Here is a 12,454-nt window from a genome sequence, read left to right as displayed (position 1 = left end):
TGAGGTTCCATCTGGTGTGCTTGGCTGCACATAAAACGGGATCGATGGTCCAATTTCTACTTAGATTTGGCACGAACTGCAAGCGAGAGGAAACTGGAGACAGAATTAAGGGTCTAAATTGGTTGCATGGTCCTCAAAAACAGCTGTTTGACGTGAGACAAGCTAACTGGTGACACGATTAACGAAGAGGACTGAAATGAAATCACCCTCAGCGCTCACGAATAGACCATCGACAGCTTGTTTTGCATGGACTTGATGTTTTCTGCATAAGTTTTACAAAAATCCAGTGATTGCAAAAAATGCATTCAATGTATGAAATATGAATTTTAATACTGATTATCCATGACGGCCAATACATTTCATGGCTTAGTCAAATGCTATGTGAGCTTGTAACGTGGTTCTTTTAGGCCTGAGTTTTAATGGATTTTGAGTTATGTTTTTTTTTTTATTTTTTAATCTAAAATAATCCGCTCATCCTGTTTTCATTGCTGTTTATTTATTTATTATTTAGTTATCCACTCATTGTTGTGCCCTTGGGTGGTTTAAAAATGATACAATACAATATTCAATAATATAAAACGAGAATCAATTTGCCCCAGCAGTGAAAATAGGTTTCTTCCTCTCGGGTTCATCGTCCTGCCTTCATTGCATTGTTGTTCTCGTTGCTGATGACGGACGTTTATGGCAGGCACGGATTGGACGTGGTTGAACATCATGTATGATCATTACAATGTTCACAAGCGCACAATGCAATGTCATATTGTCAGAAATGCTGCCACATGTTTTGCAACAAAAGGGTAGCAGAGGTGTCAGAGGAGAAGGAAAGAGTAGAAAACGGTCCTAGTAGGACTGGAACATTCCTTACATCGCAAAACTTGCTCTAAGACTGGCAACCCTCTGGGCACTGGATATAAATGTGTCAGGAGAGGAAATGGACAAAGGATTCTGGATGTTGCAAACTGATAACTCACTACTTATAACCAGAAAGTAAACTTGTTGAACCTTCTTCAGCAGGGGTGGGCAATTATTTTGGCTGGCGGGACACATTTCTGATTACATTTTATGCGCCAGCCAACTAGGTATCGTGTAAATTGTACGAAATGAATATCGCAATTTAAATATTTAGATTTTTATTTCAACTTCATCATTAATGATCATATAAATGTACTTACCTTATTTTGTATGGAATCATCCATACAATATTAAACCAAAGGAAAAAAAGGAGTTCATAAATAAGAATAAGAATAAGAATAAGAATAGGAACAACTTTATTTATCCCGAAGGAAATTGTTGCGCCAGAGTTTCCAGTAAAACATAATAATAATAGATAATAGTAGGAAATTATATAAACAGTAAAAAAAAGGGTGGAGAATAAGAAAAACAAATAAAACTATAAAGTCAAGGCTATAAAGTGTTTTAAGGTCTTAAGTGCAAAGATTTGAGGATTCCCTGCAGCGGAAGGAAGAGGAATTAAAAAGTCTGATAGCCTCAGGTAGGAAAGACCTCCTGTGGCGTTCAGTGGAGCTCCTTGGTGGTATCAAATTCAATATTGATTGAAAATACTCATTAAAATATTCAAAGAAAGTACTTTGGCGGGCTGGATAAAAAAAGCAAAACGGGACAGATGTGGCCCGCGGGCCGTAAAATGCCCAGGTCTGCTCTTCAGTGTTGCAGAGAGCTAAGTGAGAGTACCAGCTGAAATGCAGATGGACATGGCAGTTCTTATTTTTAATATAGGGGAGGAGGGAGTGCTCCAACTACGGGGGAATCTCACCGCTCAGCCAGCTGGAAAATACTTGTGCCCAAATTGGAATTGTGGCCAAGCTCTTCACCCTCATCTAGCTCTTGGAGGATTTGTGGGAGTTCACTTATCACGTCTTTTCCCTGGAAAAGGGAAATGGCTGTGTCCCATATGATTTTATGTGGAGGGCATTGCGAGGGGACGGGGTTTCTGTCAGTACTGTTGTACGCCATCGAGCCTCTTTTTTGACTACTTCGAGAGCTGTGTTTGTATTCTTAGTCAAAAATACAACATTTTGCTGTTATTCAGCTCTTAAACAAATGTCTGCATTTAGGCAGTGATTCTGACGGTGGTCTTCATGGACACAATCTTGAGAGAGGATGACTTTTTGAAGTTTGGAGCTGAGTTTGAAGCGTCTGGAATTAGGTTTAGTACTTTTAAAATCAGAGACAAAAAGCAAGCGGCAAAAAGGGAATTTTGCTGCTGCATTCATGTAGTAAAAGGAAAAAAATATGTCAATATTCTACTTTTGGGGGTGATTTAAACTCATCTTGCCTTTCGTTTCCATCTCTGTTGCAGATTGCATTGTCAAGAATGATGGATCATAAATAATACCCAGCCTTGGATGTGTGTCGATGCTCTCCCTGCCCCAAACCCATTTAATAATGTGCCATCTAATTTACATTCATGAATGATGAAGATTTAAGAGTTCCTGGCCATCAATCAGCCGACCAACTTGCTGCAGAGTGACTGCTGCGTTTCTTTTGCCCCCATGTCATCATCTCAGACAGGACTCTGACCCTTTGCTTGATGTCATGTTGAAGCCGTCCTTGAGCTGCACCGAACCGCAAAACCAGAGGAATCTTTTTTGTATTCTTCTTGCGTTCTCTTGCGATTTCTTTATCATTAATGAGCGATCCCTCCTCTTTCTGCCCGCAGACATATTCGGGTTTTTCGGATGTCCTACTTTCAAGCAGTGAATAATTACTGGACACTCCAACATCTAGGACTTGGGTGAATTACATACATTCTTATTTGTGATGGGTATTTGCTTTCTGGTCATGTAAGTGCCTGCATACAGGTCTCTTCTTTTGGTTCGTTTGCTCAGGTTTGGCAACAACTTTTAGAATATTCAAATGATTGGAGGGTTACGGCTGTCTCGGTAAATCGGGCGTATGGATTTTGACCCGTTAAACACAAAAGAACTGTATTATTTACGACTTTTTAAACAGAGACTCATGAAGGCCTCGGTCAGCTCAGTGCCTGAGCTTTGCCTTGCAGAGTGATATTTAGCACTGAATGAGTCTGACAAGACAATGATCTTATTCATTCATTAAATATCTATACCGCTTATCTTTCGCTCAGGGTCGCATTGGGTGAGAGGCTGGGTTGGCAAAAGTGACTCGGGGAGAAAAGTGTCCGGGGTAATGTGAGATGAAAGAGTATCAGCCAGAATGAAAAGAATGGCGTACAAGGCAGTGTCGAGACCGGCCGTGCTGTATGATTTAGAGACGGCAGAAACGAGGAAAAGACGGGATGCAGAGCTGGAGGAGATGATTTCCGAGGTGAAGATGTTGAGGTTTCCTTCGGGGAGCGACGATGATGGGAAGACGGATCGGATCTGGAATGAGTCCATCAGAAGAACAGCACGTTGGACGTTTCGGAGATAAGATCGGAGAAGCTGGACTGAGATGGTTCGGTCATGAACAGGGAAGGGATTGTGAATATATCGTTAGAAGGATGCCGGGGTAGGTCGTGCCAGGTATGGGAGCCAAAAAGAAGATTTTCAAATGGAGTGAAAAACGGCCTGAAGTTAGTTGCCGCGAGAAAAGAGGACACGGAGAATCGGGTTTGATGGAGGTGGTCGATTCGCCGTGGCGACCCTTGAAGGTAGAAGCGAAAGTTACTCCAGTCGATTTGAGAATATCGCGCGTTTTCATATTTGGTTGGAAAATAAGAACGCGAGAGGGCGAATCCCTTTTTACCTCCCCGATCGATCGGCCTTGAACAAGCGTGGTCGAAAATCCTGCATCAGGGGCGAACAAAAAGAGGTCAGAGAAATTTGTCAGGTCTTCTATAGTAGCTGGCACAAAAAAAAAAAAAAAAAAAAAAAAGGGTTTGCGCGTGGAGATGGACGACGCTGCCCCTTTAACGCGGGGCGGCGGGGACGGGTTGTCGGGAAGGGGGAGCTCGGAGGAACGGGGCGCGGCGCGGCACAAGCTGTTAGTATGCGCTGCGATTCCCGCCTGCAGCCCACGCATCTCCACCATGGTGGATCTCGGTGAAATATGAAAGGCAGGGGAAAAGCCGGCTGCTCCAAATCAGCTGTTGGCGATGAGATGACACAGCCGCCGGACACGTTTAGTCCAAGAAGAGACGAAGGGCAGATACGGGAGGGACAGACTCCCGACAACGCATTTTAAGAGGAGACACACCGGATAAAAAAAAAAAAAAAACACGCGTCTGCGCACCAAAAGAATCAGGGTGAATCGCTGCATGCCGTGATGTCCAATGATGGTATGATGGGATGCCTCCGCGCTGCTTTGTGCCGTGCATGCCGTTTTATTTGCGCTGCTCATGATCCGCGGGAAAGAGGCTGCAAACGGCGTGAGCACGTCCGACACCTGCCGCTTCCAACCAACCGCGCTCCTCAGTGAACTCCGAGAAAACTGATATTTCTTAATTTTTTTTTAAATTTTTGTTTTTTGAACGACAAAATGCGTGAACTTTGCTGCTTTGTTTCCAGAGGAAATAGCAAGTATTGTGTTTTTATAGACGTTAAACCGCCATTAGAGGGCTGCGTTATTCCATGGAATGGGTTTTCAACAGTAGCCTCCATCTGTAAATGTGTATTCAAATGGATTTTCCCTATTTGGGGGCGAAAAAAGACTCATGTCCGTGGACTTGACATCTTCAGAAGCTAAAATCTGAACATCTGATGGTAGATTGTGGAGTGGTGTGAGGTAAAAGCGTCGGTTTTCGCGTATGATGCAGATCCGAGCGTCGCCCTGACAGCAGCGTCTCCCGCAGCCTCCGGACCTGGAAGTCTGCTGACAGGCTGACACCTTCACTCTGGCATGTTTCATATTTTTATTTCATGCATTATTGAGGGGAGGGAAGAAAAAAAAAATATCACTTCGCTTCAATCACTTGCACCAGACGTGAACTTGCAGCCGGGATCAGCGTCACACAAGTATGTGTGCGCAGATCTCCGGGGGCGATGGAGGTAACTCCCGCATCCCCATCCCTGCCCCCCCCGCAGCTTCCCACCCCGCAAAACCTGAGATTCGGGTGAAAGCCTACATGGCTGTCACGCCTGGCAGAAAGGAGCAGCCTTGAAGAGGTGGGGCGGGGGGGGGTGTAGTTGACACCTCCACCGGGCCCTTTGCGCATTAAACAAAAACTGAAAGGCAGTAAACAAGTCTTATGGGGGGAGGGAGGGTTGAGAAAACAGGTATGACCTATTGATTTTGCTGTTGTTGCAAAATCACATATGAATGGCCCTGAAGGAGCCTGAAAACTCCCCTGTTTTGAAATTGGAAGTATCTATATTTCACTGTTCTACCCCGCCTCGGGTCAATGGGGATTATTCCCGAAATGCGACGATTCGTTTCGCAGAGGTGCTTTTTGTCGTTTGGGTCAAAATACGCATATGGAAAAGTGGGAATATGGTGTGGGAGACTGTATAGTGCACTCACCATCTAATCAGATTTGTTGGTTGTAATTGCAGCCGGTGAGAGCTGATACGATATTACGGGCTGGCATATCGATCCTGCAGCGCTCGCAGGAGAGAGAACTCATAACCCCATGCACATAGACACGATGGAGCCAACATGCTTAACCCCCCCTTCACAAGGCCACACATGCACACACACATGCACACACACATGCACACACACATGCACACACACTTGCTATTTTCAACTACAATCGTTTTTCCTTGGAGTTGAAATAACAGCATTTCTTTGGATTGTGAATATTGATAATGATATCAGAATCAAGGGGTGATCAACTTGATGATTTAGTAATATATATATATTATATTATATATATATATATGGTGTTTGTCCATTCAGCTACAGATGTGTGCTGTCTCTCAAAATACGAGACAGAGCAACATGGAGGCTTGAGCGCTTGATGCGCTCGACAAACATATCTCTTTTCAGAAGTTATGGCCTGGCTCTCTGATATAATACACAATTTTTGTTGCATGCATTTTCATTTAGTAGCTTGAAAGTGAAAATGCATTGAGCTGCTGACAGAAACATCTATGGATTAGACGTGAGTGACCAGATGGTGATTTCTGAGCGGATACATTACTGGATACCTCTCCGTGGCAAGACAGAAATTTGATCTGGTAGAATCGGTCTGCTACGCAGTACGTCAGATGACACACGGCGTGTTCAATATGCATGAGGTCTGTGTACTCATCCCACACAAATCAGTAATCGCTGCTTTTTTTTCCCTTCCTCACTGTTCTACAGTTCTTCAGTCTGTTCTGCCTCTTCCTGAATTCACCCCCAAAGAGGTTGGAGCCTGAATCCCGTCGAGGCCCAACGTGGCCCCACCCTGTCTGAAAGCTGCAGGTCCCATCACCCTCCAGCATGACAGTTGCTACCAGTGACCCTACAGATGAAGCCGCAGCACATCCGGGTCAGCCGCATGACCAGTATGATCCGGAGCCGGATCACGAGTGCTGCGAGAGGGTGGTCATCAATATCTCAGGTTTACGCTTTGAGACGCAGCTCAAGACCCTTTCCCAGTTTCCAGAGACCCTCCTGGGCGATCCCAAGAAACGAATGAGGTACTTCGATCCTCTCCGAAACGAGTACTTCTTCGATCGAAATCGACCAAGTTTCGACGCCATTCTGTATTACTACCAATCGGGGGGGAGACTGCGCCGTCCCGTCAACGTCACCCTCGATATTTTTTCCGAAGAGATACGGTTTTACGAACTGGGTGAGGAGGCGATGGAAATCTTCAGGGAGGATGAAGGTTTCATAAAGGAGGAGGAGCGGCCTCTGCCAGAGAACGAGTTTCAGAGACAAGTCTGGCTGCTGTTCGAATACCCGGAGAGCTCAGGTCCAGCTCGTATCATTGCCATCATCTCTGTCATGGTGATTCTTATCTCTATCGTTAGCTTCTGCCTGGAAACACTGCCAGTTTTTCGAAATGAGGACGAGGAGCTGTATAATTATCCATTCCAAACCATGTCTAACACCACTTATACCTCTGACAGCTCGACATATTTCACAGATCCTTTCTTCATTGTGGAGACCCTCTGTATCATTTGGTTCTCGTTTGAATTCCTAGTCCGATTCTTTGCCTGTCCCAGTAAAGCCGGATTTTTTGGCAACATCATGAACATCATTGATATCGTGGCAATCATTCCGTACTTTATCACATTGGGCACAGAGCTCGCGGAAAGGCCCGAGGACAGCCAGGCAGGCCAGCAGGCCATGTCATTGGCTATTCTCAGAGTCATTCGTCTTGTCAGAGTGTTCCGTATTTTCAAGTTGTCCCGCCACTCCAAGGGGCTCCAGATCCTCGGTCAGACTCTGAAGGCCAGTATGCGCGAGCTGGGCCTCCTTATCTTCTTTCTGTTCATCGGGGTGATCCTGTTTTCCAGCGCCGTTTACTTCGCTGAGGCAGATGAGCCTCATTCCCAGTTCAGCAGCATCCCCGAGGCCTTTTGGTGGGCAGTTGTTTCCATGACAACTGTGGGATACGGAGACATGGTGCCAACTACCATCGGCGGAAAGATCGTGGGATCCCTTTGTGCGATCGCCGGTGTGCTGACCATCGCCCTACCTGTACCCGTCATTGTGTCGAACTTCAACTACTTCTATCACAGAGAGACAGAAGGCGAAGAACAGGCACAATATCTGAACATCCCAAGTGTGCCTAAAGCCAGCTCATTAGATGATCTGAAGAAGAGTGGTCGGAGCGGTAGCGGATCCACTCTCAGTAAATCTGACTACGTGGAGATTCAGGAGGCCGTGAACCACAGCACTGAGGACTTCAGACCGGAGGGAATGAAAACAGGAAACTGCACTCTGGCCAACACTAACTATGTAAACATCACTAAGATGCGTACGGATGTATAATGTGAGCTACCGCCGATGATATACTGAAAATGTGGTTTGCTGTAACTGTTGAATGAGGGTCCGACCTCCCGTCGGAGCCGATGTACGGCCGCCGGTGTTTGGGGCCAGAGCAGATGATTTGGACCAAAGCTCAGCCCGGAGGATCTCATGTTCTCCTACAATTGAGGAACCACGAGCATATCACTGAACTGCCAACCATCTTTATTATTAGGGACATTTTTGGTGTTTGCATGGAGTTAGTCTCACTTATGTGACATTAGTCGTCTAGCTCGCAAAAGTAGCCAAGTAGTAGCCCAACAGTGATACTCCATTTTTACAGCATTAAGGGACCAGCTGCTTCTACCCTCCTGCTGCACGACAACAACAACAAAAAAAAAAATTAGACGAAGTTTTGTTTTCGAACATAACCTTTTACTGTTAAATTATATCAGCGTTAATGAGCAACTTTAATCTGCTGCTCTAACTGCCAAGGTCCTGACTCAGACAAAGTTACAATTACAAAAATCACCGCTAGACTGTCGCAGAGTTGAAGAGCTGAAGAGCCGACAGCCGCGGAAACAGAGGGTGATACCCATGTGCTTTCACCAGACGGTCATCTGTTGCTCTCTCTGTGAGAGAGAAAAGGACCTGAGTGCACTACCATTCCTCCCTTGGCTGCCTTGGCCTACATATTGTCTAAACAAGTGGCCTCTTGAGATGACAGTGCTGTACTGTATTTTCAGGATCGCAACAACACAACACAACACAACACAACACAACACAACACAACACAACACAACACAACACAACACAACACAACACAACACCGTCTCCTTTTGTTTTTAATCGTTGATGGAGTGTCATCTGATAAAGAGCATGAACACCTTTAAAAAGACTTCGCCTTTTTCAAGCCAGTGCAGGCTCGCAGGTGGACAGAAGAAATGTATCTCTGAAAAGAGTGAATGTCTCATTTATTATCAATCGGTATCAAAGTGGGTACGTGTGTGTCCTGACAAATGTATGCTTCTTTGGTAACAGAATGAATGTGTGTATCACAATTCTCACACCTTCAGTGTAAAGATGGCGAATAATATCTATGTCTTGTTCGGCGTGAGTGCCTATTTTTCCCATCTTTTTTTAGCTCTACCTTTAAGTGTCTCTTTAGCTACCTAGGTCCTCTGTAACAGAAGTACTGTTTCATTTGACAACACTGCCCAGCATAACTTATGCTCCTCCTGACTTCATAGCATTCCGTGTTTGTAGAAATCGCTGAAACGAGGTTGAGGGACAATTAAAGGTGAAATGTTGGTTGTTTTGTGAGCTTTTAGTGTAGTTGGAGATTTTCTAAAGGCTCAGCAAAACACGAGCTCAATTACTTGGATTATATTTATTAAGATGATCTTTAAGATCCATCGAATACCAGCAATGACAGCTTTGTATAATTCCTTGTCATTGGTTAATTGTAAATAAACAATGACCTTTCTGGTCTGCTGAAACCTTATTTATAATATCGCAAAGATAATTTGTAAAAAAAAAGGAAGCAACTCTCTGCCAAAATTGATTGAATCAAAACTTAAACAGTTGAAATGCATTCACTTTAAGAATCTAAAAAATCCCCAGAAACAAGCATTCATTGAACAGTGAGAGATAAATAAATAAACAACTAAAAGTAAAACAGCATGGATTGTTGCTAATTATTCATTAGTTATAGGGTTACCAAAAACACATGTGTTGCAGTCTGCCTGGCTTGGGTGTAAACGATACAAGTATTTGATTTTTGTAACCATACCATTTTCTAGTGGTGCATATTGTATTTCAAAACCAAGGCAATCTATTCTTCATCGGCTTTTATAAAAAAGTATTCCGCTAGAGCTGCATGTCCATTGAATTATTCATTGTAGCATGCAATAGTATTAACAATACCAATAGACAAAATATCTTCCTATATATTTATAGGTGAAAAAAAACATTATGTGCAATATAAGAAAGACAAAAAGTCTTGCTTTTGAAGTACGTGTGACGCTTTGCAAATGCACCTTCTCAATACTGCAGTTTAAAATATCCATTACCCTCAGTCGATGTTTTCCAGAGAGAGGGTTCTGTGCCACTGAAAAGATATGTTCACTTATCGAGAGAGCGTAGGAACAAATCAGTCAAGTACATAGTAAGACAAAGCAGCAATGGCTGAAGTTCAGGTGTTAGTAGTCTCCTACCCCTCTTAGCCATATTGTCTCTCCAGATGTTCGCAGTCACATAAATAAGTCTATTCATTTCTATTCGAGCGAAAACTTCTGTCGTTTGCCATCTGCAAAAGACGGATCAGAACTGTAGCTCAGATAGACTTCAATCTGAAATATGCATCATGATATATGGTGTTGGGTTGCGTTTGTGTGTGAGAGTGAGAGACGCACGCAAAATTGTGAGTTCGCTAGCGGTAACTTCTGGAAACGTTCTCTTTATGACCTGTATACTGCACACCTCTCCATCCTTACGCAACAATTACAGTTTGTGTAAATACTCATCACATATTGGAAATTTGAAAAAAAGGGGAAGAACGTGTCGCTCACTGGATATCAGCTCTATTGGCAAGCATGTGCTGACTTACGAGATGCTACAAAATGAGCCAGGACGATTTACAGAGAAGACAAAGAGAAAGGTGTACAGAAAACACTGCTCAAAACCTTTATACTGTATTTGTATTTCTCCAAACTGCTTTTGTGCGCTGGACTGTGTAACTTTATGTGGCCTGAAATCTTCGTACCATTGTCTATTACACTCTTCACAAGCACACAACTACTACCACCACTATTAGTACATCAAGACGATGACGTTCTTTTTTAAGGTATCAATATGGTGACGTGTCAGGATCATGAAACCTAAAAAAAAAAAACAGTAGTTTGCTGTAATTCAACAAGCTGACAATGAACTTTTGAACATACGTAGCTGGTGAACACTGCTTGTGAACCGTGGCACATTATTTCATCCGTCATGGCCGTAAAGTGAATGGAAGCCAACTCGGTGATGGCGATCAACGCACTTAGCCTCATGATCAATGCACCTAAAATACGCTTTTGATGATGTGTAGATGCCTAAAGCTCAGCTTTAAAGGGAGTGTACAGATCATGTTGTGTACAGATTCCTGTGCAGCAGGGAATTGAAGTGTATGCTTGCAGTTCAAGTTGTGTTGCAGGAGAATTATCTTCTATTCAATGATGTCTTATTTCTGAAATGCTGCAGGGACAAAGGAAAAAAGATAAAAAAAAAAAAATCTGAGGCATTTATAATTTCTATGAGAACTGTACCATGTCATCAGATTTCTTTTTGTCCGTTTTTTTCTATTTGAACATTTAAATAAACAGCTACAGCCTCATGCAGTGAAGGAGTACACACTGGACAAAACATCAAATTACCTTATCAAATCTCTTATTTCTGACCTCCTCAACTTACTTTCCCATGTATGCCATGCCTTCTCCCAAATTCCGCTCTCTGTGTAACAACGCAAACATGCGTAACAATGTCTGCTTCTTCACTGCATTGTGTTCTCTAGTTATTGCGTTCAATAATCTGTAAAAGAAAAAAAAAAAAAAAACGCACATTGTAACAAAGCTGCATAATGTCCATTGTTACATACCAATGAAATATTGGTCTGAACATTTGCTGTGCCCTTCAGAAGGACTTCTGATGGATATAGTTAGTATAGAATGTCAATACAAAAAATATTTAACCATTCGAAACGAGTCTAAATTTTGAAAATATGATAATTACAATGGTCTTGATCATAATATAATACTATCATATCCTCAAGTGACTGATGTGTCTTTTTTAATGTTACACTTATTATTTCTTTGAGAATTTAATTATCGGTATTGAGGGTGCTTTTACCTGTACCCGGTTTGGGACAGATATTTTCTTTTGCGCAGATCATCCATCATACCTTATTATTCAATACTTGATGTTCAGGTAGCACAGAAATGAAAACAAACAATTAGCCTTTAAATGATAAATGACTTGCTGTTTGATGTTTTCAACATAACATATAAACATACTACCTCGATCGATCAACATGTAATCAACTCAGTTCTTAATGAAGAGAGAATAAAATCATGGGAATGGATGGAGGAATCACCGGCTCTCATAGGCATTATAGAGGGTATATAAAAACGGTCCATAGGGTTTCACCTTCTCACTGTTTTTTTTTTTTTTGTGCCACTTGTCCTTCTGAGTGAATCTTGAACTGTCTGTGGTTTACTGTGAAAGCAAAGTGGTCTATTTATAAAAGCAGGCGAGAGAAAGCAAGGTAATGAGAGAGAGTAGAATGGAAAACAAAATGCTATTCACTTCACATCCAGCAGAGAGGAATAAGCGCAAACACCGAACCAGTGCTCTTAGTCATGTCTTACGCTTCCTTGAAGCTGGAAGTGTTTGTCTCCGGCTTGTAGTTGATCCATAGTGCCGGCTTGGTGCTTTCTATTATTTACCCATCTCACGTTACATTTCCCACCGGTGTTTCTCCTCCATCGCTGGATTCTCCTCTCGGTCATAGATGAGCAGCAGTCGTACTCTCTCCATCAATCCCCAAATGACTGGGCACCAAAGAAAAGCATTCAAGTTTAAAGAACCCAAACAC

At 43.0% G+C, this 12,454-nt stretch overlaps 2 protein-coding genes across 5 annotated transcripts in view; both read left to right on the top strand.

Annotated features, from left to right (window-relative positions):
• The window catches only part of kcna10a (potassium voltage-gated channel, shaker-related subfamily, member 10a), a 38,583-nt gene that overhangs the window by 7,224 nt on the left and 18,905 nt on the right, over nucleotides 1-12,454 (top strand). The window lies entirely within an intron of this gene.
• On the top strand, nucleotides 3,351-11,631 carry kcna2b (potassium voltage-gated channel, shaker-related subfamily, member 2b). Of its 4 annotated transcripts, none has more exons than XM_086141768.1 (2): nucleotides 3,351-3,489; nucleotides 6,226-11,631. In XM_086141768.1, exon 2 carries the CDS (start codon nucleotides 6,346-6,348, stop codon nucleotides 7,846-7,848), a length of 1,503 nt encoding a protein of 500 aa, XP_085997894.1. In that variant the 5' UTR covers nucleotides 3,351-3,489; nucleotides 6,226-6,345; the 3' UTR covers nucleotides 7,849-11,631. The 4 variants fall into 4 exon arrangements, with proteins under 4 accessions (XP_085997894.1, XP_085997892.1, XP_085997891.1 ...); XM_086141766.1 differs by lacking the exon at nucleotides 3,351-3,489 and adding an exon at nucleotides 3,519-4,225; XM_086141765.1 differs by lacking the exon at nucleotides 3,351-3,489 and adding an exon at nucleotides 3,519-4,258.

Source organism: Fistularia commersonii, chromosome 34 (assembly GCF_037954325.1).
Source record: "Fistularia commersonii isolate RoL2024-O1a breed Wild chromosome 34, RoL_Fcom_v1.0, whole genome shotgun sequence".
In the NCBI taxonomy this organism is placed as follows: domain Eukaryota; kingdom Metazoa; phylum Chordata; class Actinopteri; order Syngnathiformes; family Fistulariidae; genus Fistularia; species Fistularia commersonii.
The sequence above is the reverse complement of the archived record's forward strand: the minus strand, read 5'-3'. Positions and strand labels throughout refer to the sequence as shown.

What these genes read in the sequence shown, in the direction of transcription:
- kcna2b (XM_086141768.1), top strand. Translation starts at nt 6,346, where the DNA reads ATGACAGTTGCTACCAGTGACCCTACAGATGAAGCCGCAGCACATCCG.